The sequence below is a fragment of the Protopterus annectens genome, chromosome 13.part0 (assembly GCF_019279795.1).
Source record: "Protopterus annectens isolate FY-2018-M chromosome 13.part0, PAN1.0, whole genome shotgun sequence".
NCBI lineage: Eukaryota > Metazoa > Chordata > Ceratodontiformes > Protopteridae > Protopterus > Protopterus annectens.
Genome location: NC_056747.1, coordinates 86,186,717 through 86,213,613, shown reverse-complemented (window position 1 = coordinate 86,213,613; position 26,897 = coordinate 86,186,717). Strand labels below are relative to the sequence as shown.

General features: G+C 39.7%; 1 protein-coding gene across 1 annotated transcript in view; it reads left to right on the top strand.

Moving 5' to 3' along the window:
* The window catches only part of LOC122817598 (colorectal mutant cancer protein-like), a 212,937-nt gene that overhangs the window by 122,280 nt on the left and 63,760 nt on the right, over positions 1-26,897 (top strand). Inside the window, exon 12 of the mRNA XM_044090636.1 lies at positions 8,713-8,922. Coding sequence (XP_043946571.1) covers positions 8,713-8,922 — 210 coding nt within the window. The remainder of the gene's footprint in view (positions 1-8,712; positions 8,923-26,897) is intronic.

Below are 26,897 nucleotides of genomic sequence, written 5' to 3'. Positions count from 1 at the left end.
CAATTATGGAACAATGAGGTGCAATAGTTGTGCATTTTGTCAATACATTGAGGCAAACAAATTGCTTGTCCATCCTACAACACGGAGATTATATAAGTTTAGGGTGACCGGGAATTGTCAAAGTAAGGATGTGATATATTTGGCCCAGTGTGTGTGCTGTGAGGAATTTTATTTTGGGAAGACCAACAGATGATTGAGAGAGTGAATTCATGACCATCTTTATTGCTTCAGGAGAGGACATAAGCACAGTGCAATAGATAAACACATGATTCAAAATGGGGAGAATCATTATTTTAGTTTTTCCATTACAGATACCTTAACAGACAGCATGACACATGGGGATTTATTTAATAAAACTGAACAGAAAGAGCTCAGATGGATTTTGATGTTAGCTGCACATATACCACTGGGGCTAAATGATTATATATCACTGAAACCAGTCTTAAAAAGTAGGAAACTTAGGGAGAAAGTAACATGAAGCAGTTTTGTTAGACTCCCTCTTTGTTTTATATATATATATATATATATATATATATATATATATATATATATATATATATATATATATATATATATATATATATATTTATATTTTAGACATATATTTTTAGAAATATACATTGTAATATATAATACATTTTATTGTGATTACATATGTTTTTTAGATAGGGTGGGAGAACATGTTATTGAATTGTAACTAAGCTGCCTCTAAACTGCTTTTGAATAGTTTATGTTTTTAAATTGTCTATCTCTTTAAGCTTGGAAAGCATTTGCACTTTTCTTGATTTGATTGGAAGATTTTATATGACATGTATTTTAAAATGGGTGTGAGTTTTTAAGAATTCATTTTGGTCTGAGGAAGCAACCAGGACAGGTTGTGAAAGCACTTACCCTTGTAATAAAGTTTCTGTGGAATCTCATTTGGACTTTATTTGGATTTCTACTTGGATTTGTGCTCCTTTGTGGTGGTTCAGTGCTTGGAACATATTTTTGTTTTTAATTGAACTATTGTGTATTTGTTCCATCCCTCAGGAACAGTGCTTTTTCTTTCTTTACTTTTGCCAATTTTTGTGTCTTAGCCCTGTTAACCATGGCAGAAGGAATGCATACTGGTATAAATATATCAGCTAAAAAGACTGATGGAGCTGTTAATTGTCAGCATTTTGCTCAGTTACTCAAGTTGGATTCAGATCCGCTATTAACTGGTGACTTTACATCTCCGCTTGAGTATGAAAGAGATGGCTGCCAGGAACAAATTGATGTAAGGTAGCAACTGCAAGCATTAGAGAATTACCTTTATAGACTGAAAAGGTTACAATTTCAAAGACTTCATATGGAAGCTAGTGTCAAACTGAAAGTTGTTCCCAGGGGCCTGCGTGTAATGAATATGCCCTTGTATGGTATGTTATATCCAGAATTGTTAGTGAAGTGGCAGCAGCTAAATATTGATACCAGCATCCAGTATATGCAATTAATTATAGACTTTTTTCTACCTATAGAAAATGAACTAAGTGAGAAAATAAGACAAGCACAAGAATTGTTATACAAAAATTTACAGGACAGTTTTGTTGATACTCAGCTGTCTAAATTAATAGATCAGATCACTTCTTATGAACGGAGGCTGCTTCAAATGAAGCAGAAAAAGTTAAGAAGAGATTTGGCAGATTTTCAGAAAGGGAACATCCTCTCGTGGCCTAAAGAACCGAGAGCAGGCCCTGTTCATTCTGAAAAGAATAATAACATTGTAAATAGCAATACACAATTGCCTATAACATCCTTGCACAATCCTGAAAGTACGGCAGTGGCAAAGTCCAATTCCATTACCATCAATCAGGTGCAGCAGCGAGTAAACACTCCCAGTAATATAAAAGCCAGTTCGGAATTCGAACAAGTGGTAAGACAGAAGGCCACAACAACTAATAAGGAAGCTACAACAGAGGGAATAGAGCCCTCCACCAGCTGTGAATGTTTGTTTCCAGTTTTACCTCTTCCTTTTCACGTACGGACAAAGAGGGGTTTGGAAGTGGAACCAGAAGGAAATAGTTCAAGTGGAAACAATTGTTTGGAGAGGGACAGGTACAGACATTGAAAAAAATGTGGCAAAAGATTTAGTTTGCAACATTTCAATGAGAGAACTGGATGAGCATGAAGTTTAAGTGTTGAATAAGGGCCTGGGTTTTATGCCCTGTGCACAAGCGGATTTACCAGATACGTTAACCGAATTGAGACTGTTTGCACATAATGTCACTTTGAAAATGATGTACAATGTAAGTACTGAAAATCATGCTGATATAAATCTTTTCAGAAAACCGACTGTATTCACACCAACTTTACCACCTAGTATAGAGGTTTTTGTTAAAGCATGTGAGAAGGATTTGTATGACATTTTTAGGTCCAACTATAGGGGTAAGAGATACTATAATATGACACTGAATGAAAAACAGGCATTGAATAGGCTTTGTAATGATGGGGAAGTAATTATTAAACCAGCAGATAAGGGGCATTTAATAGTGGTAATGGACATGTCCTTCTATTTAGAATCTATGAATAATGTACTAGACTGTGCAAACACATATAAGATGATTGATGAAACAGAAGTGCATTCATTGACTGAGAGCTACAACCATCAAATTGAAAATTGTTTTTTGAAGAATGTTATATCGGATGATTTATATAAATATTTTATTGTTGATACACCAACTGTTCCCAGTTTCAATGGACTTCCCAAGGTCCATAAAAACAGACTGAAACCACCCTTCAGACCTATAGTCTCAGGGGCTGGGTGGATCACTGAGCCAGCATCTATTTTTATGGAAAAACAACTGAGACCCTTGATATCTAAATATTGTTTAATACTGAGAGACAGAAAATTTTTTGAAAGATTTTTATGCTTTTTTAAGCAATTATAAGGCAATTGGGGAAGAACTTTTGGTTACCCTAGATGTGGTATCCCTTTTTACTAACATTCCCAATGAAATAGGACTATGTTATCTAAGGGAATTCTTGAAGAAGGATGCCACATTAAGGGTAGAAAAGATTGATTTAATATATTTTTTACTTGAATTGATATTGGAATTCAGTGTTTTTACATTTGAGACAAAGTATTTTTTACAAACATCAGGAGTAGCTATGGGGACACCCACAGCTAACAGATATGCCAATTTAGTAATGGCTCAGTGGGAACAAAGTTTCATGATGAACAACAATGTTTTTAGTAGGAACATATTGTTCTTTCAACTGTTTGTAGATGATTTGTTTCTTTTATGGGGTGGCACTGAAGAAAGGTTATATGAATTTGTTGAATACTTAAATAATAGCACACAATTCTTAAATTTTACTGTGAACAGTTCAAGGGTCAGTGTTGACTTCTTGGATGTTAAAGTAATAATGGAAACGACAACAGGGAAGATATAGACTAGATTACATAGAAAGGATTGCTATCGTAATAGCTATGTCCACCACACGAGCATGCATCCACCCCACATGAGTGCATGGATCGTGCTATCCCAAACAGAGCCAAGACGCTATCCTCCAAAAAATGGAAGCCAATCTGGTGGTCTCCTGCCATAAACAAACTGTGCAACAGAAGGAAGAAACTGTTGCAAAAGAGAGTAAAATCCCATGAGTGGAGGAGCTCCCTGGTCAACCTCAGTAAGAAGCTGAGATCCCTTATAAGATCCTCCAAAGCTAGCTACGAAAACAAAATTGCCACTAAATCCAAGGACAACCACAAAGCATGCTATAGCTATGTCAAGAATCTAGATGGCAACACCAAGATCTGCTCTGAGTTACAGCACAAAGGCATGAAAATTACAGAACCAACTGATACTGCCAACATCCTGGCAGATAGGTTCAGTGCTAACTTTACCCCCCTCTCACCCCCTAAAGGGCCCATATCTATACAGGAAGAATGCAGAGTCCATGTAATCACAACTATGCAGGTAAAAGCTGCACTCTCTAAAGCCAAAAACACAGCATCCATGGGACCGGACAACATCCCAGGCTGCGTTTTACACGAACTTCAGAATGAACTGGCTCCCCACTTAAACACCATGTTCAATAATAGCCTCGCATCAGGCTTTGTGCCCACTGAATGGTGCACAGCAGCAGTTATCCCACTCCACAAAGGGGAAGCCACCACTGATCCCGGGAACTATCGACCTATTAGCCTGATGAGCCTGGTCTGCAAGGCCATGGAACGTATCACCAAGGAACTCATAAACAAAGACATTGGTAGCCTCCAAACTCTGGATCCCACCCAGTTCGGGTTTGTGAAAGGCAGATCCTGAACCTAATCAACTTCTTTGAGGCAGTCACCAAAGCCGTGGATGAGGGTAAGGTGGTTCACACAGCCTATCTTGACCTCGCCAAGGCTTTCAACATCATCCCCCATTCTGGAATTATAGCTAAACTCACTAAACTGGGTATAAATCCCTACATCACAAAATGGGTTGCCAATTGGCTCACTGACAGAACCCACACTGTAAAAGTTGCAGACTCCAAATCTGACCTCAAAGCAGTGACAAGTGGAGTACCACAGGGTTCCGTCCTGGGACATCTCATGTTTGGTATCTACTTCTCTGAAGTACAGGCTAACACAGAAGGCCTCTGGCTAATGAAGTTTGCAAATGACTGCAAACTAGGAGCCATAGTCAAGTCCCCAAATGATGTGGACATCCTACAGAAGGGCCTCACTGAGACAGATGCCTGGTGTCAGAGCCATGGCCTCAAGCTCAATGCCAAAAAGTGCAGTGTCATCCCCTTTGGTAAAAACTCTATACCCATGAACTACCACATAGGCAGCAATCTACTTAACACCAAATGCATGATAAGAGACATTGGGACCCAAGTGAACAGTAGTCTCTCCTTTGATAGTCACATCACCACAGTAGTCAGGAAGTCCTTCTATGTGGCACACCTCATCATAAAAGGGTTCTCATTCAGGAAAAAAGAGGTAATTGTTCCCCTCTGCTCATCACTCATTAGACCCATTATAGAGTACAATGCCCCTTTTGGAATGTACCTCACAAGACATCTGCAGCAGCTGGAAAGGCCACAGAAGTACCTCACAAAGAAGATTACAGGCCTCAAACAAATGCCCTACACTGACCACCTCAAAAAACTCCAGATTTACTCCATAGCATATCACCTTCTCCGAGGTGATCTCTGCCTAACATATAAAGCTATGTCAAACCCAGAGCTGTTAGACATGCTACACATAAAGAAATCCCAATCCCTCCGAGCTACATGCTCCAGGGACCTAAACCTTGTCACCACAATAAACAGGACATGCTGGAGGGATAGATTCCTGTCCCAGAGACTTCCTATACTCTGGAACAAGCTACCCATCTATGTCAAGCAAAGTTCTTCATTAGCACTCTTCAAGAAAAATCTTGATGAGTGGATGGGAAATAGGAAATACACCCCTGGGGATCACTTCTGTGTCTCTGCTGGACAGTGGCACAGGAAAATAACTTTCTTGGGTGTCGTAAGCTATGGAACCTTGCTGGCTAGGCTTATGTAGGCCCTTGGGCCGATAGCCTAGTACCTACCTATGAACCTATGAAAAACAGGCTATATGAATGTCAAGACTACATGCAAGGGACCAGAATTTTGAGACTAGTTTGATGTCTCTGAGAGATGAGTTTGTAGCTAGAGGCTACCATGAGAAAGAGATAGATGAGGCCTGCTTGATAGCCAAGACTAAGAGAGATAATATAGGGAAACCCTACTTCTCCAGTCCGATTAGAGGTGATCTGACCTCCGACAAAAGGGTGGATGATATACAAACCCTAAATTACAGCATGACACACTCGGCGGATACGAACTTGGTTAAGGATATACTATACAGGAATTGGCATATTTTAGGGACTGATGACCAAGTCAGGAAAATAGTGGGTGATAAGCCTAAGTTTATATATAAGAATAAGAGGTCACTCAGACAAATGCTTTGCTACAAAGAAAGGATGGACCATATCCCTTTGGTCAATTATGGAACAATGAGGTGCAATAGTTCTGCATTTTCTCAGTACATTGATACAAACAAATTGTTTGTCCATCCTACAACACAGAGATTATATAAGTTTAGGGTGACCGGGAATTGTCAAAGTAAGGATGTGATATATCTGGCCCAGTGTGTGTGCTGTGAGGCATTTTATGTTGGGAAGACCAACAGACACTTTTGAGAGCGGATTCGTGACCATCTTTATTGCTTCAGGAGAGGACAGGAACACAGCGCAATAGCTAAACACATGATTCAAAATGGGGGAGATTAATTATTTTTGGTTTTCCATTATAGATACCTTAACAGACAGCATGAGAGGTGGGGATTTATGTAATAAAATGGAACAGAAAGAGCTCAGATGGATTTTGATGTTAGCCACACATAAACCACCGGGGCTAAATGATTATATATCACTGAAACCAGTCTTAAGTAGGAAACTTAGGAAGAAAGTAACATGAAGCAGTGTTGTTAGACTCCGTCTTTGTTATATATATATATTTTTATTTTTAGGCATATATTTTTAGAGATGTACATTGTAATATATAATACATTTTATTGTGATTACATATGTTTTTTTTAGATAGGGTGGGAGAACATGTTATTGAATTGTAACTAAGCTGCCTCTAAACTGCTTTTGAATTGTTTATGTTTTTAAATTGTCTATCTCTTTAAGCTTGGAAAGCATTTGCACTTTTCTTGATTTGATTGGAAGATTTTATATGACATGTATTTTAAAATGGGTGTGAGTTTTTAAGAATTCATTTTGGTCTGAGGAAGCAACCAGGACAGGTTGTGAAAGCGCTTCACCTTGTAATAAAGTTTCTGTGGAATTTTATTTGGACTTTATTTGGATTTCTACTTGGATTTGAACTCCTTTGTGGTGGTTCAGTGTTTGGAACATATTTTTGTTTTTGATTTTCATTTAAAATTTTAATGACTAATTTTGTTTTTAAGTTCCCACTAATTAATTCAGAGAAGATATAAAGGGAGGGGAAACTATATACATGTTATTCTGATGAAGTCTCCTGAGAGAGATGAACGTGCTTATTCCTGGTTACTTATTTTTTTTGTTTGTTTTTAAATGGTTAAATAAATACACTTTATATTTTAAACTTTTCATCCTGCCTGTTCCTTCTTCCACTCATTTGAAGTTTGAAGTTTTTAATTTAACCCAATCCTAACCTCCTGCCTCTCCCACCAAAAAAAAAAAAAAAAAAAAAAAAACTTTGCACTTTCCCTTCCAGCATCTGATGACATATTAATTTAACTAATCTACCACACTAAATTACTTGGAATCACTGTTGACGAACACCTAAAATTTGATCTACACATTCATAAAGTAACCCACAAGACCATCCAAACTGGCTGAATGTCCCTAACCTCCTCAAACTCAATCAATTGAAAATAGCACAACATTTTATCCACAATCAAAATGCCTGACCATCTCTCAGCACTCTGTTACACTTGTATATCCCTGCTCATACTCTCCGCTCATCTGAAAAATGTCTGGCAAATGTGACTCACTCACACAACTCTTATGAGGTCTCCCCATATGCTTGCCATGAGGCAAAACAGTGGAACTCTCTCCCAACCTCCCACCTCCAAATAAATGCACCAAAGCCTTCAAAGAGGATCCAAAATCCTTCATTCTTGACACCTAGTGATGTCACTGCTGTGAACCACCTGATGAGATCCTCCATTTTCTTCTACCTTTCCCCACATAACAGCATACTGTGACCACCAGTTACAGTGCATCTCTTGTGCAGACTCACTTCTCCTAAACTGGCCATCAGAAGCATAGCTGCCTCCATCAGTGCCCTCATATGGTACATCAAACCATCACCCCACCTCCTCATTGTAGCCAGCAGTTTATTACATTGAGGTCCATGCCTCTCCAGCTAGCTCTTCTACTGAAGATCACACACACACACACACACACACACACACACACACACACACACACACACACACACACACACACACACACACACACACACACACAGACACACACACGCATGCACACACATGCACACACACACACACACACACACACACACACACACACACACACACACACACACACACACACACACACACACACACACACACACTTTAACATTGCAGCCATCAGTTTATTACACAGATCCATGTTCCCCCAGCTAGCTCTTCTATTGCACAGTGAAATTAATTAATTGGTATGTCTTTATAATAACCTTAAAAATGCTTTTGTTTTTATAATATTTTGCGCATTTTCATAATAACTTTGCATATTAAACCATGGGGTTTTTCCTCCACAGGATGGCACTGAAAAGGAGGTTTTAATTCCCAGTCAGGCTTTCCTGGTAAACAAATATTAATAAATAAGTAATATTTTTATTTCAAGCATTAGCACTTCAATTTCCCATTGGTCACTTCTAGCTGAACTATTGAGTTTCTTACCACAGAAACACTTCATTAGACAACAGTAATGACAATTCTGCTAATGTCTTTAATGATACTAGTACTTGTAATTCATCCAGACAATTATTTAAAGTATGTTGCCTAACACATTAAAGGAATAATCAAAGCAGCTTTTGTTAAAGATACTTTAAACAGCATGTTGACATGTAGCACTTAAACTGTCTTTAACCTGCATTACGGCAGAACTAGGAATATCTTGGCATGGTGTGATGACAACATTCATATTTTCATATTTCTGTAAACACCAGGAGGACATGTCAGAAATCAAGGCCAAGGCTCGCTTACTGGCAAAGGAGAAGAAAGGATTAGAGTTGACTTTGTCAATGCAAAGGGCTCAAGAAACAGCTTGCCTCCTCCTAATTGAAAGCCTGAAGTCTGAACTGGATGGGCAAACACATTCATACTTAGTATCTCTGAGCTCTGCAAGCAGCACTGGAAGCGAAACTGGGCGAGTGAAAGTGAGTAGCAAAACCTTTTCCTTAGGCAAAAATTAGTTTCAGACATCTATATTGGTGTGATGGGGTTGTTGCTCTCCATGTGGAAGGTGCAAAGAGACCTGCTCACTGCAAAAAATAAAAATAAAAAAATAAAGGGCACAGCCTATTTCAAATAGTTGTAATCCTTCAAGTCCTATATAAATATATATAAATACACACGCACACACGCCCACACACACACACACACACACACACACACACACACACACACACACGCACACTCATTGTGAGAGAGAGAGACTATGGCTGAACAACACTGGGGAAAGGAGAAACTCCACAAAATGGCACACAGCATCATGAGCAATCACCAGTTTTACTATAACGTGAGTGAGCAAGCAGTATTGAGAAACCAGTGTGTGAGGAAACACAGGACAACCCAAGGTATGCTACTTTTATGTTACGGCTATTTCTTTTGTATGTGGTCAATGTTTTATATTTTGTTACAATATTTGTTAATTGTACTGTTACAAAGTTGAGGTGTGGCTGTCTGTGATACTGATGTTTACTTTTTCTTGTGAAGCGTCTTGATTTTTGAAAGTATTTTTGTGGTATGTGTATGTATGTATGGATATTTTGCAGTGTTTACTGTTTCGACTGGAGTATTTTTTGCAATAGTTGTATTGGTACTTTTCTTAGGTAATCTAGGTCAGATATTCATTTGCTTTTGCTGGAAGGTTTTTATTTGCTTCTCTACAGTTAATATGCTGTTAAAGGATATTTTATATAATAGTACAGTGTATATTAAATGTTATGCAAAAGACTAAAATGTTTTATACTGTGTGATTTCATCTACAGCTAAACTTTTTAGATTACTTAATACACTGATATGCAGAATACTGTATTTTATCACTGTTTTTGTTTCCTTTAACTTGTTATATCTAGCAGATTTTCACGGCTGACGTTCTGGTGCTGCTGCATTCGTGTTTAATTGTTCCCTTTTTTGGGTTACTATTTTTGTCTGTCTGAGTTGTCGTTTTTGTTGTGTTATTTTTTTGGCTATATATTGAGTGGTTGCTGGAGCATGTCAAGTCCCATTCTGTTGATAGCCCATTCAATGAATCCCATACTATAAAATTTCCTTAAAACTACAGAACTATGCTTTTTTGGCTTATTGTACCCCCTCACTCCTGTATCTCTATATACACTACCGCCAAGATCACACAATAACGAAGAAAAGGGGAACTTTCCATATCTTTAGTATTTCACGATCTTTCACAAACAACAACAAAAAACAATAAATCCTTCCTTTTTATTTATTTTTGTCTTCATGCGTGTCTTATCTCTTTGTTATATGCACTTATTTTTTTTATTTCATTCATAACGATTCACATATTATTATGAATAGCTGATTCCTTTCTGATGTCATCGTTTTGTCCTTGTTTTGTTGCAGCTACTTTTTTTTTTCTGGCAGCTTTGTTACAGGAACTTAATCTATGTTTGAATTTTTTTCCTGGATATGTTATTGTTATATTTCTCAGTCGGTCATTTCCTTTTCTTCCATGCAATGCCTCTGTATTGTGTCTGTAATATTTAAATGTACATGACAGCATATAGTTTTTTATGTATTTATGTACTTATCTATCTGTATTGTAATTCTGAGATCTGTAATCTCGAGTCCCAGAATTACAATGATAAAACAGCACTCCCGCTACTTACATATGCTAATTCTGAGATCACAATACTTCAGAAAAAAAGAGATACTCTGAGATACAGAGATACAATAATCTTGGATGATGTACATGTTAAGGTCCCATTTTCACACATTCACACGTTCACTGTTCAGATGACATCAGAAAGGAATCAGCACTGTCCAAGGGCAAGCATACAACATCTATGGGACCTGACAATATCCCTGGCTGTGTGCTACATGAACTACAGTCTGAACTGGCACCTCACCTGTGTGGCCTGTTCAATCACAGCCTCACCTTAGGCTTTGTCCCTACCGATTGGCGGACTGCTACAGTCATCCCTCTCCACAAAGGAGGAGTGACTACAGCCCCTGGGAACTATCGCTCCATTAGCCTGACGAGTCTGATATGCAAAGCTATGGAACGCATCATCATGGACCTAATAAACAAGGATATAGGGAATCTCCAAACTCTGGATCCCACACAGTTTGGTTTTGTGAAGGGTAGATCATGCCTGCTCAACTTGGTCAACTTCTTTGAGTCAGTCACCAGAGCTGTGGATGAAGGCAAGGTAGTTCATACAGCCGACCTTGATCTGGCCAAGACCTTTGATACCATTCCCCACTCAGAAATCATAGAAAAACTCACTAAGCTAGGCATCAACCCCTATATCACTAGGTCGGTTGCAAACTGGCTCACAGGTAGAACCCACAGTGTAAAAATAGCTGACTCCAAGTCAGACTACCGACCAGTCACGAGTGGAGTCCCACAGGGTTTGGTCTTTGGTCCTCTCCTGTTTGGTATCTACTTCTTTGAAGTCCAGGCCAACACGAAGGGACTCTGGCTGACAAAGTTCACAGACGATTGCAAGTTGGTAGCTATTATTAACTCCCCAAGTGATGTTGACATCCTACAGAAAGGTCTCACTGAGACCAACAACTGGTGCCAGAACCATGGCCTTAAGCTCAATGCCAAAACATGTGACATCATCCCCTTTGAGAAAAACCTTGTTCCCATGAATTACCATATCGATGGTAGTCCACTGAATGCAGAAAGCATTATAAGAGATCTAGGAACACAGGTTGACAGCAACCTCTCTTTTGACCACCACATTGTCACTGTGGTCAGAAAGTCCTTCTCTGTGGCACATTTCATTACTAAGGGTTTTGCATCCAGGAAGAAAGAGGTCATTGTCTTCCTCTACTCTTCCCTAGTTAGGTCAATCATTGAGTACAATGCCACATTTGGCATGTACCTCACTAGTCACCTGCAACAACTGGAGAGGCTGCAAAAGTACCTCACAAAGAGGATCTTAGGCCTTAAACATTTGTCCTATATGGACAGACTTAAATAACTCCAACAATTCTATGTCTCATATCGCCTACTTAGAGGCGATCTCTGCTTGACTTACAAAACCATGTCTGACCTAGCTCTGTTAGAAATGCTACATCTAAAGAAATCCCAATCCCTTCGAACCACATGCTCCAGAGACCCCAACCTCATTACCACAATCAACAAAACATGCTGCAGGGACAGTTTCATAACCCAGAGACTGCCCATGCTATGAAATAGACTTCCCATACATGTCAAGCAGAGCACCTCACTGACCCACATCAAGAGAAAGGATGGGAAATAGAAAATTCACCCCAGGGATTACTCCAGTGACTTTACTCAACAGAGGCACTGGGAAACAAGGTCGGGTGGCACGATGCCAGGGTAATCCTATGGGCTAGGCTTGTAAAGGCTCCAGGGCCATTAGCCTAGTACACACCTATGAACCTATCACTTACATGTACGTGTTATATTTAAGTGTGCATCTGTTCTCCTGTGTTAAATCGACCTAAACAGAGTTTAAATATCTTTAGCATAGTCTGGTTACAGGTTTTGCTGTATCCAGACCTGTTTTTGTGATTCCTGTGTTTCCTGCTACACCATTTTGTGTTAGCTGGGGCCTACCTGCACTTAATGGGAGTAAGTGAACTCGCTGGAACTTGTCTGGCATAGGGTGTTTGGTTAGGAGCTCAGGGACAAGGGTTGAATGGTCAGTTCCAGTGTGTTTATTTTACTTTAGTTTTTGTGGTACTTAAGCCCCACGTTTGCAAGGGTTTGCACTTGTTTCTGTGTCGTGCACCACTGCTGCACTCTTTTAACCCTTTGTGAGGAATCTCACCTGCATTTTATCCCTTACGAGCACATCTGTGTAAGTGAGGCTGTCCCTTGCAGCTACTTTATTGCTTTTATCCAGCCCTACTCACACCTATAGGTAATCTCCTCAGATAGAACCCACTCTACTATCCCTGACCTCTCTTCCACAAATTCTGACAACCATGGACAGACAATTTCCTATGGTTTCTCCTGCTAGTCTGGTTGATATGGGCATCCTGAGACCATGTAGCAACTGCCTCATGTACATGGACAACTGTCTAGTACTACCACTTAGGAACACAATATGTGATGCAATTACATTAAGAACCTAGAATCCATGCTGTCTCAATCACAAGCCAGCACATCTGTCAATGAGAAGGCTGTCTGCTCAAACACCACAAACACCACACCTCTAACACCACCCACACCTGTACAACACACTCCCACATATGAGGAGGTTCTCAGCAAAACATACCTAAACAAAAAAAAAAGACCTCCAAGGCAAAAACACACTCGCACATCACAACCCACAGCACCAACCACCACACACACACAGTACGTACTCCTGTGTCTCACAGCCTGTAATGCCCAGCCACAAACACAACATACTAGTCAGAGGAGACTCTATCGTGAAACACACAGATGTGCCCTTCATCTGGCTAAACAAGGATAAAGTCAAGTTAAATTGCTTGTCAGGTGCTAGAATCCACCCTATCATGCATACACTCAAATCTCTCAACAACAAGTACTGTTATGACTCTGTCATAGTCCATGTTGGCATGAATTACTTGAGACATACCTCTCTGGATTATATGAAGCAAGACATGATTGAGCTTGCTTAATATGTGTCCCAGGCAGGTATGTCCCTAGCCTTAAGCAGCATTCTACCATCACCTAAAATGATGCCTCAATACAAACAGAAAATGATTGACTAACAGTTGACTTAGTTTCTGGTATCATTCCAAGGGGATCCAGTACCTGACAGCCTGGGAGGACATTGACAGACCACAATGCTTTGCCAGAGATGGCCTTCATCTGTCTCCCCTGAGCTTCAGGCTTCTGGGAAAGGCACTTGCCTCCCCCATAATGCCTTTTTTAGGCAACGTCATGAGTACAAAATTACCAATGTGAAATATTCTTCTAAACAAAATTTAAAGGTCATGCTGCTAAATGGTAGGAGTCTTAACATGAAACTGCACTCATTGCAAGCATTCCTCACCCTTGAAGATGCTGACATTTGTGCAGTCACTGAAACCTGGTTCAAAGCTATGAGAGCACCCTAACATTACCAGGTTAGTCATTCTACCATACTTTCAGACCCCAAATGAAGGGCTAGAAAGCCAAATGAGGTGGAGTTTCAATATTTATCAAAGACATACACACTTCCACTATACCAACCAAAAAGAAAATAAAAACTGAAGACCACAGACAAAGAATCCACTGTATACACTCAATTTATTGTACCTCTAGCGCTTCGGCAAACACCTTCAAGGAGTATAAAACATCACATAACCAACACAGTTTAAATACCCTAATACATCAAGCAATTAAACAATCAACATCAATCAGTTAATAAACATTAAGAAACCTCATCAAATTAAAAGCCTCCAGTTACATTCTACATTCAGACCCTGAGGAAATAAAGTGTCATATTTCAAAATAAAAATACTTTCTTTATACAACAACTTCTTTTTATACAGATGATCAGAAAATACACCTTTATCAATATGTTCTAAGATAGTAGCTTGTAGCCCATTAGGATTAGACACTTCCAGACTGATCAAACAGTATGGCACACAGGAGCAGTTAACTTCTGACAAAACACCTATTCAAATCATAGCTAGCTACAGACCCCCAACCATGACTCAGGATGCCCACTCCACCTATCATGACTGACTTGAATCCATCAAGATTCAACCCTCTACCCCATTCCTGGGAGCCTTTAACTACCCAACCATAGAGTGGAAGACCTATTCTAGCCCAAACACAAACACCCAGAGATTCCTCGACTTTGTCAATGCCAATGCATTGGCTCAGCTGGTTGACATCCCCATGAGAGGTGAAAATATCCTGGACCTAGTAGGTTGACATCCCCATGAGAGGTGAAAATATCCTGGACCTAGTACTAACCAGCATGAGTGGTCACTGTAGAACCCCCTACAGTGTCATCCTCCTTGGTAAGATCCAACCATAAAGCGATCACTTTTGAAGTCACCATCTCCCCTGATCCCCCTCCCCTTGCCAGGGTCGAACAAAAAAACTTTTCCAAAGCTGACCACAACTTCCCAAGAGCAGGTATAAGCAGCTTCACAGCCACTGTCCCTTCAGTTGGAACTAGCACTGATGTCTAAGCCTACACCAAAAAACTATTTGAGCACCTACATAGCTGCATGGACTCAGCAATACCTGACAGAACCAAGTAATCTTCCTCAAGGAAGAGTAAACGTGTCTGGTGGACAGCAGCAATAAACAAAATCTATAATAAAAGTAAAAAATTGCTGTACAGGACCAAGAAGGAGCAGGTGGCAAGTTAGAGGCAATCTCTCGTTTGTCTGAACAAGCAAATAAGGTCACTGGTGAAATCCTCTAAGGTTAACTTCGAGTCCAAATTGGCTACATCCACCAAGGACAATCACAAGGCCTTCTTCACATATGTCCACAATCTCAAAGGTAACACCCAAATCTGCTTGAACTGGTGGTCAGGAACACCCCATACACAAACACCATAGATATAGCCAACCTGTTGGCAGACAGGTTCAGTGAAAACTTCACCCCCCTGTCCCCCATCAGTAAACCAGGACATCTCCAGCTCCTGCCTCCCTCCCCTCATCACCAGGGAGCAGGTCTTTAATGCCCTGTCAAAGGCAAAAAATACAGCCTCCAATGGGACCCAACAACATTCCCGGCAGGGTCCTACATGAACTCAAGCAACAGCTCTCAGCACCATTAAGCACCCTATTCAACCAAAGCCTGAGCACCAGCTTTGTCTCTGCCAAATGGAGGACAGCCACTCTCGTCCCTCTACACAAAGGTGGAGTGTCCACCGACCCAGGCAATTATAGGCCCATCAGCCTAACTAGCCTGATCTGCAAGGTCATGGAATGCATTATCATGGACCTTATAAACAAGGACATTGGCAACCTCCAAATGATTGAGCCCACACAGTTTGGTTTTGTCAAAGGGAGATCATGCCCGTTAAACTTCATTGACTTCTTCAAAACAGTCACCAAAGCCATGGATGAGGGGAAGACTGTGCACATCACCTACCTTGACCTAGCCTTCGATACTATTCCCCACTCGGGCATAATAAATAAACTCTCCCAGATACGTATCAACCTGTATGTTACCAAATGGGTATCTAAATGGCTCACTGATAGAACCCACTCTGTCAAAATAGGGGAAGCCACCTCTAGTAGTAGACCTGTAACAAGAGGCATACCCCAAGGATCAGTCTTGTGGCCTGTACTGTTTGGGGTATACATTTCTGAGGTGCAAGCCAAAACCAGTGGTCTTTGGCTGACCATGTTTGCAGATGACTGAAGCTGGGTCCTGTCTTAAATTCCCCTAGTGATGTGAACATCCTCCAAGAGGGGCCTTACCCAAACTAATGACTGGTGCCAGAAGCATGGCCTCAAACTGAATGCCAAGAAATGCATCATTATCCCCTTTGGGGAAAATGGTATCCCCACTAATTATCACATTAATAACAATGCACTAAGCATGCAAACAGTCATGAGGAACTTGGGCACCCAGGTGGATAGCAACCTAATTTTTGACCATCATGTTGCCACCGTTGTATGGAAGGCTTTCTACATGGCCCACCTCATAAATAAGGGTAATTCATCCAAGAACAAGGAGGTCATAACATCCCTGTACTCCTCCCTTATCAGACCCATTATCAAGTACAATTCCCCCTTCGGCTTGTAACTTGCCAAGTACATGCAGCAACTGGGGAGATCAGAGAAGTTCCTCACCAAGAAAATACAGGGTCTCAAACAACTACCCCATACATATAGGCTAAAAGCCCTGTCCCTCTATTCAGTCTTGTAGAGACTGCTCAGAGGTGACCTGTGTCTGACATATAAGATCATCTCAGACCCAGCCTTGATGGAGTTGCTGCATATCCATAAGTCAAACTTCACTCACATAACCCCCACGCAAGGCCTCAACCTGGTCTGTGACATTAATCAAACTTGTTGGAGGGATAGGTTTGTGCCCCAAAGGCCCCCCCATCTGTGGAATAGACTCCCTCTCCATGTCAAGCAGAGTACCTCACTAGCCTCTTTAAGATGAACCTGGATGACTGGATGGGAAACAGAAAATACACCCCTGGGATGCTACCTGTGTCCCTACTGGACAGGGAAAACAGGTGCTGACTTTGTGGGAACATGGGCAAAATTCTTGGCTACACTTATAAGGGCCTCTGGGCCAGTAGCCTAGTATCACCGTATAAACCTATGAATCTATAAAATTTAAAGCTGTTACCAGAAGATTGATGTCATGTATACTGTTGTTATCCTGATGGGATACAGACAAAAGTAAAAATAAAATCCCATAAACATTCTTTTTTTTTAATTTTACGCATTTGAAAACCAATTATGCTCACTGGAAACAAGTGTCCCCTTTCAAGGGTGACCTAGGTGTACTGTCTGGTTAAGTGACTTGCTCAGAATCACTTTGTAAATGGAATCAAACCCTGTACCCTTGACAAAAGAATGTACTTCATTATCAGCTCACAGCCTTAATCCTCAGCAGTAACTGGCAGACCATACAAACTCAGGTTCATTTTACCTTCATTTTGCTCTTTACCTCAATTTTTTCTCTTCTTCAAACTTAAAACAATGTATATATGGAAAAGCCTCGTGTCACAAACACCACCCTCATATGACCTTGCATCTTCTCTGATGTCCACTTCACTTACTCACACTGCCTCCTGTCTTATTATCTTACCCTTCATACAGCAGAACTCTTGCTTCTTTAAATATACTATAATTCCCCAGTTTTGCCTCTGAATAACTCTCATAATATTTAACCTAACCTTCCAATTGGTTGTGCCACTGGACAGTTGAGAGGTATGGTGACACTATAATTTCCCCTTTCACAAGACTGTGTTGTTTTACTTGCCCATTCTGTAACACCTGCATCCCCGCCTTTCTTTGTGTTACATTACTGAGCTAACATGCTAACCTGCCAGTTTTCGGGCTTCTATTAGTATGAGATACAAGCCTACTATCCATGACCTGGCATAAATTTCTTTGATCATTTCTGACTTACAAGTTTGGTACAACTGAGTAACAGTGTTGAGTGCCTGCCTTGGAGTTTGCATAACTTCATCATGACCTTCTTGTAATATAAATGCAAAATATAACTTGTATAACATGCTCTATATGATCAACTGATGTAACTATACTAGTTTAATGCTTTCATTCTTGAGTGCCTGGAATATGGCTAAAATAATTCTTATTCAATACATCTCACCCAGTTAACACATAAATAAATATATACACAGACTGCCCTATCAGAAGTTCGGGACTCAAAAGTGAGAGTCCCAAAATTCTGAAAAATGAAGAGCAATACTGTAAGTAAACCAGAATAGTGGGAAATGTGCTGTTACACATTAAAATTATTTTTATTTGCAGGGGCAAGCCCCCAGCACCCCCAATACAGAGGGCCATACCATCATACCTCTGCTCTCTCTCTCTCTCTTTATATATATATATATATATATATATATATATATATATATATATATATATATACACACTCTGTTACTGACTCTGAAATTGAAGAATTGGAGAAGGGGAAATTCTCCAAGTTATAACAGATTTGGATACATTAGTACATAGTATACATTTCCTGCAATTGTACTTAATTCATTAGAGTTTTAGGACTTGCACTATCAGGTCTCCAAAATACAACAGGAACCACAGCCACAGAAAGGCTGTTTATTTGTTTATTTATTTACTGAAAGCTTACAAGAATAAGCCCCTAAGAGTTGACCCAGTTATTTGGGATTTGGGGACATTTGTGGACAGTGAGTTAATGTTTGACCAACATGCATCTATTGTAAGAAAGTCCTATATTACACAGCTTATAAACAAAGGGATTGTAACTAGATTTACAGATGTCATTGTCTCCCTTTACTTAGCTCTTACTAGGCCAGTCACTGAATGTAAAGCCCCCTTTGGCATGTATCTGTCCAGTCACATGCAACAACAGGAACTCTCACAGAGATACCTCACTAAAAGGATAGAAGGCTTAAACAACATGTCCTACCTGGACAAACCCAAAATTCTGTCGCTATACTCGGTACCCTAAAGACTGGTAAGAGATGACTAGTGTCTGGCATACAAGACATCTTTTGACACATTACTGGATTTACTGTACATCAGCAAGTCAAATGATATCAGAAATATTCGGTTTAGGGATCTAAACCTCTTCTGCCACATCAACAGAATGGTTTAGAGTGACAAGTATATTTCACAGGGATACATCTGCTCTGGAAATGACTCCCCATCCACATAAAACATAGTTCTTGCTTGCCCATTTTCATGTGCAGCTTAGATCTACGGATGGGAAAATTTACCCCAGAACTACACCCTGTACTACCAATGGAGAGATGCAGCTCCTAAATGCTTTATTACATGCCTGTGTCCCCTCAAATTATCTAGGGTATGATCCTAGTTTATTCTCAGTGGGAGTGATGTAAAATTATCAGCCATGGGATGGGTAAGGCCAATCTATAACCAGATGGGGTAGGTTATTTTAACACAAAAAGGGAAGCTGGCTAGGCTTAAAATGGCTTACAAGTGCAGCTAGCCTAGTAACTACCTATGAACAAGGAATGTAATGTTATGAAAAACACTCATTTTTGTATGAGATAACTGGAGTGGAAATTCCCATTTCACCAAAGATCTCAGACCTGATGATATTAATTTAAGGGAGCACGAGATACACTGCATGGGAAGTGTGAAAGGAGATTTTCCTCTCACAAGAACATGTTTGAATTCTATTTTAAATATACTTAAATCCACTTTTCTGAAAATTTAGTTGGACTCATTCTCCTGATGGTCATGATTATGATATGGAATATGTTTTAAACCTTGACTGACATTTGGAATAGTGTTTTCACTTGAATTATTGGCTTACTGTTTTGCAGATGTGAGTAGTTGATATGTTGATTTTATCTGTTATTTTTATAGTTGTGCTGTATGCTTTTTCTAATGTTTTTTGGGGGTTGATCTGTTTTTGCTTAAAGTACTAAAATATCTGATTTTCTTTTATTATTACTGATTATTCATTAATTCTTTGCTATTTACATTATGCTGACTCTGTAATTGTAATTTTTATAAGGTGTATTTTAGATTAGATGATTTGGACTTTTGCATGGTATATAGAATTCTGTTGTTCCAGTTATATTTTTATAATAATAGTAATACTGAAGATTCTTGCTGGCGAGTTCTTACACTGTTGGGTGGATTTACTATTGTATAGCCTACTGCATGGAGATAGGGTGTGGGTTGCCTGCAGAGGTATTCTTTTTCTTTATCATTTGTATTTGTCCAAGTGGGTATCCTACTGGCCATTTTTTTGCATAGGCTCTAGGCTTTAATTCTCAGTATTTGTGTTTTGTCTGGTATATGCTTCATTTTGAAATTCTTTTTCAGTTCAGCAAATTCTTAATTTTGTAGGTGCTTCTGCATGCTTACATCACTAAATTCCATTTGCAGTTTCTGTTATGCCTGTCTTCTAAAGTCTACTGTTTCTGTCAGTCCCTTTTTTGATTGTCTGAGGGAGCCATATTTGGGTGGACAAAGTTGGTGGCTGCCCTGGATGCAAGCTGTAAGTGATCATGATTTGCAGATGATGATAGGAAAGAAGTGCAGTACCAGCATTTAATTATAAAGCCGTAAAGCTATCAGGGCTTCATAAATGAATGCTGGTATTGCATTCACATTTGTAGTGAAAATCAGCGTGGTCTAGAGACTGTAGCAAGGTGCTTATTACAGTTGTAGCAAGTTGCTCACAACAGTTACAAGTATAGAAGACCTTTTTTTGTTTCTGTACTTAGGGTTGAAGGGGGCCACGGGGGGGGGGGACTGCCCAGGGCACCAGATGATCTAGTAGAGCTGAGTCACTTTTTTACAGGATGATTTTGTTAGTTCCATCTCTTAATTCATGGGCTGCGTGTTTTCCCCATTGCTTGCCTTTTAAAATGCATTTGTTAAATGTGTAAAATATAATTGTTGTTTCAAGTTCTTTTTTTTCAAACACCTTTATTGAATTATCACTTGTGACATAGGCAAGTTTAACATAATACTAACACACAAAACTATGTATACCTTCAAATATTGAAGTTTCATCCTCCTAAAAGGAACAAAAGTCCCAAACTGACAGGCACACTCACAAACCTGAGTTAACCTAAAAGAAAGGTTATCCATGCTAAGATGCATGGTGCAACCTGTGCTTCTACTAAGTGCTTTAGTTTTGTCTTATCTTTATAGCTCTCCCAGCAGGAAAAAACATGAATGTTTTCAGAGAACATTAACTACTTTGGGAAAGCCCTTGAATGCTTTCAGAGAACATTATCTACCTTGAGAAAACCCTGAATGCTTTCAGAGAACATTATCTCCCAGCCAATTTCTCTTTTCTTTTTTTTCCCTCCAACCAATCACTCTCCACCATAATGTAGCCAGTTTCTCTTTATCAGATTGTTTCCATGGAAACATGAAAACCAGCTGCAGAATTGTAATTGAGCCTCATAATATTCAATGTTCTTTTTCATTTACTTGTTCTCTCTTAAAACTTGTTACTAAATCAATCTAAGGTCTTTAATCCATTAATTCCCCATGCAAGAATGAGAACATTAATGATGTGAAGTAGGGCATATGCTTTAGAGTCCCTCACAAGTCCAACAAATTCTGAAAAAGTCATCACTTTTTGTAGCTGATTTTTTCCAGGTCTTCTGCATTTCTTTATTCCTGGCATTCAGGCAGTGCACTTACTAGCCATTTACTGAAATTTACTCATAAACACAAGTCTACTGACCTTGTCTGTTGAGTTTCTGTTTTTACACTGGTAGAACTAGAAATAAGCTGTTAATGTACAGCCATCTTGGAAGTCTTGTTGTTTCAAGTTCTTGATCTTGGAGTGATGATGTTGGTAGCATTTTACTTGCAATGACCTCCTGTACTCTAAACACAGCCCTCATAATCAAATGTTCATAACTTGTTTCAGCTCTTTCTTCTTGTCATTACCTACTTGTTTATCTATTTATTGAGTTCTTTCAGTGGCATTTTCCTGTGTTTCTTATTTCATTATATTCATTTATGCTGAAGTTTTGTACACAGAGTATGTCTGAAGCTCTTATTCTAAATGTCTGTTCTGTTCTATATTTTATTTATTTTACATTTGTTTACTGGGAAATTCTGACTGGATATATGTCCATTTTCAGCAGAGGCCTGGAGAGAAAAGCTCCAGAAAGCAGTGTACAAATACATTAGGAACAATAGAAACATTTAGAGATAAGTATAATATGCAGATTTCAGTAGGGTTACAAACTTAGATAAAAACATAATAGACAACATCAAAATCATGTGGCTTCAGTTTCAGATAATAATACACGCAGTTATGGGCTAAGTCCCACCAAGAATTCATACACTTATTAGCGTATATGATTGAAATGCTTAGGGAGAGTTTGCAGGAACAGTGGGTGGTGATTAGTCTGTGTTTAAGCAGGGATACTGCCAATGCTGTTGGAAGTGTAATTTGAGGCTTTTTGTTAACTGGGTTAAGGAGGATTGGTGAGTAAGTTCGGCAGGTAGCATATTCCAAGTTTTGCCTACTGAGTTGGCGAATAGAGAGTCCCCAGCCACATTTATGCTCTTAGTTGTTTGTACCAGCAGTTTGTCAGCAGAGTGTAGTGACCTCAGGGTTGCTGTATGATTTGATGATCTTATTTAGTGCTGGTGTTTTTTTGGGTTGATATAGTATTTTGTGGGTTATTACAAACTGGTTGTATTGGAGAAGACTGGGCCACTCCAGCCATCCTAGTTGAGTTAGGTTGATACAATGGTGGGTCCTAGAGGTAGTACCTGTAGCAAATCTAGCAATATGGTTGTAACAGCTAGCAAGTTTGGTAAGGGTGGCTTGGTTCAGGTTAGTGAAGAGGGGGGAGGCATAGAGGAGGGCAGAAAATAGGTGGGGCCGACCGATAGTGGTTCTTGCAAAAGGGGTGAGGAAGGGTTTGATCCTGTATAGGGAGCCCAGTTTTTTGTTGACAGATTTGATGGTTTTATTGACATAGATATCATATTTTTAGGGCGTTATCGACTGTGACACCCAGGAGTTTTGTGTGGGTATCTGGGGATATAATTGTGCCATTGCTGGAACTTATAGTAAAGAATGGTGTGGAGGATTTGCAAGTGGCAGAAAGGATGAGCAGTTTAGTTTTGTTGGGGTTTAATAGAAGCTGACAGTTTCCAAACCATTTTTCTACATCACTGAAAGTATTCTGGGTTAGGGTCATAAACTCAGTTGAGGAGAAGGCAGTACATATTAAAGTAGAGTCGTCCGCTCATTGGATGCAGATGGCCTTGGGGGTGATGGTGGGTAGGTCAATGATAAAGACTGAGAAGAGTAGTGGTCCTAGTATGGAACTTTGGGGGACTCCTAGAGTAATGGGTAGATGTGTGGATAGGGTATTCTGCCATAAAACGGATTGTTGTCTATCAGACAGGTAAGACTGGAAACATTTAATAGAGCTACTATTCAGTGACAGTTCCTTTAGGGTACGGAGAAGCAGTTGGTGATTGACCATATCAAAGGCCTAGAGAGATCTAGGAAGAGAGCAGAGGTAAGTTTGTTATTGTTTCGGTTGATGTTGATAGAGTTAGAAAAGGATAGGAGGGCTGATGTGGTGCTGTGGTGTGGCCTAAAGTAAGCCAGCAGTTTATTTTGGTTGAGACAGTGCATTAATTGGTTGTGGATGCACTTTTCCATAATTTTGGCCAATGGTGATAGTATGGCTATTGGTCGGTAGTTTGAGAGGTCTAAAGAATTCCCTCCTTTATGAAGGGGAATGACATGGGAAACCTTCCAGAGAGAGAGGATAGTGTCTTCAGTCAAGGTGTGCTTTATTATGATCGAGACAGGGTATGCAATGGCATATTCCCCTTTTTGTAAATATTCTGGTGGGAGGAGATCAGCTGCCAGGGTAGTGGGCTTTAGTTTGTTAATTAGAGATCAGATGGTCGATGTAGATACAGGGTGGAAGGCGAAAGGGAGTGGGGTAATGGATGTGGAGGAGTTTTAAAAGGAGCTGGTGGGGGTAGTTGGCTAGCTAGTGATTGGATGGTTTTGGTAAAAAAATTGTTAATGATGTTAGCAGTTTCCTCTGGAGTTTTAAGGTCGCAAGTTGAGGGAGTGGGGGTGGGGGTGGGGGTGGAAGTTTGGCCAGGGTGGAGCAGTTAGTTTATGCCTTGCCAAAATTTTTGAGGCTTGTTTTGGTGTTTTTGCTGAAGGTGTTGACAGAAGTTTTTTTTGCCTAACAGTGTGGCTTTCTTGGTATCATTCCTTAGTTATCAGAATTTAATATGGTCAAGTGGGTTTTTGGCGGTGTTTCATTTGTCCTATGCTTTATTTCTTGCTATGATTTTGGTTTTGGTTACTTTAGAGAGCCAGGGGGCAGTCTTAGTTTTGGCTCTGAGAGTGCAGATAGGAGTGTGGGAATCTAGAATGGAGAGGAATTTAGAATTAAAGTAGGCTACAGCATCATCCAGTAGAAGTTCTTTAAGTATGGCTCAAACGCATGCTCTGAGTTCATTCTGAAAGTCAGTGGAGTTCAAGTTCTTGTTGTTTCTGATAGATTTATATAGAACTTGGTGGTGGTTATCTACTTTATGCTTAATGATGTAAGTGAGTAGGTGGTCACTTATATCATCTGGGAGGGTACCCGTGTTATACAGGTCTGGGTGATTGTTGATAAGAATCCAGTCCAGGATACTGCCTTTGTAGCTGGATTTATTTATTCTGGTGGGTGAGGATATCAGTTGGATATAACCATGAAGGTTTATATGGGTGGTGGGAGATTCAGAGGAACAATTGTTCCAGTAAATATTAATTTCTCCTAACACCATAGTTTCATGGGGGTATGTGTTGGAAAGCCATTGGAGGAAGTTTTCTAGGGTATCTGCATTGTTGCAGACAATTAATATAGATTTACTTTTGTTAAGCCGTAGTTTTCTAACTAGGGCTTCTGAATTATTGAACGGGGGGGGGGGGGTTGTTGTGGGGCTAGTGTGACATATATTGTGTTTTTAAACAGAATAGCTACTCCTCCACCTTTCCTGGTGTTACGGTCTAGTCTAGGTATGTTGTACCCTGGTGGGATAACCTCATCATTTTTAGTTCCTGGTTGTAGCCAGGTTTCTGTAAGACATAGCACATCAGGTGAGTAGGTGGCTAGAAGGGCATGAAGATTATGGACCTTGTTGTTAATACTCCTGATGTTTAGGTGACAGGTCAGGAGAGAGTTAGGGGACCTTGAATTTGACCATATGTTGAAGGTGGTAGTGGGCTGGGAGCTTGTGGGAAGGGTGGGTCCAGGGTTAGAGTGGATGTCCCCATCCCTCATCAGAGTAACTTGTGCAGTGATTATTAGTTTCAACACTTTACTTATTATTTTATGATAATATCTAGTTTTGGGGGAGATGGACCATGGTCTAGTTAGTTGGTAGTTGTTAAAAGTGGAGAGGATAGGTTTGTAGTGAGCTAGGGATTGGTCTGAGTCATGAGATATGGGGTGGTGAAAGCCAAGATAGGGCTGGTTTTCATAGATGGTGAGGAGATATAGCCCAGGCAATATAACTGAGAGGAACATAATTGGTCTCATCTTGATAGTGGTACTTGGTAAGGTGTCTTTATAACATTTTACATTTATTCATTTTATATATTTGTTTTATATTTGATGGGGTTTCCCATATTATAGTTCTTTAATATTTTCTTTATGGAATACATTTTATGAAGTGGTTGCTACATCTCATATTTGTTGTACATTTACTTTTCTTTTTTCATGTGTGTGTGTGTGTGTGTGTGTGTATGTGTGTGTGTGTGTGGTTGGTTGGTTAATAGCTTATCAGCAGTTTATCAGTATTCAACAACCAGATGCATCTATTTATTTATCATCTTTGTTAACTGGAAATATACTGCTGAAGCCAAACCATTTTCAGAGGAGGCTTGAACAAAAGAACTTGTACCACCATCACAAATAAAATAAGGAATATAAATTTAGTATGTAGTATCAGTATGTAGTGTCAAAGTTATCAGGATGAAAATAAATCAGTAAAATGAGTATGATTAATGGAAGACAGATTCAGGTATTTTATATGTATGTGCACACATATAAATGAATACATAGAAGATACAGATAAACATACATGCATATGTGTCTATCCATATGAAATATGGATGAGCATATATACATGTATGTATACATAGGTGGCACAGTGGTGCAGTGGATACCATTGTTGCCTCAAAGCAAGAGGTTCTCCTGTTCAATTCTTGACCGGGATGCCTTCTGTGTGGAGTCTGCATGTCCTCTCTGTGTTCAAATGTGTTTCCTCTGGATGCTCTGGTTTCCTCCCACATTCCAAAGGCATGGAGTAGGTCAGCTGGACACTCTAAATTGGCCATAGGTGTGACTGTGTGGACAGAGGAACAGTTGTGTCAGGGCTAACCATGCAGTGGTGTGAATTTTGGCTCTAGATGATTGCCATTGTTAAAGTGACATGCTGACCCCATGTGTAAAAATGGGAAAAAAGGGTTGTGAATGAAAGGATATAAGCATTTGCATGTGTGTCTGTAAGCATTTGGGTACATGATTATGTTTATATGTATATATCTACTTGAGTTTTTATACATATATATATATATATATATATATATATATATGGGATCCGTGCATATGTTCGAAGTTTCACTACTTTGAAACCCACTTCACCGAGTCCACTTGTTTGAAGTAGTGAAACTTTGAACATTGACTCTGGCAGTCACACTACATTGCGGAATGGGAATATTCCTTTTTCCCTGCTGTAGTGCAATCTCGGAGTTGGTATATTTAAGTAGGGGGTGTGTGGGGGGCACAGCCCCCCACATGGGGGGTAC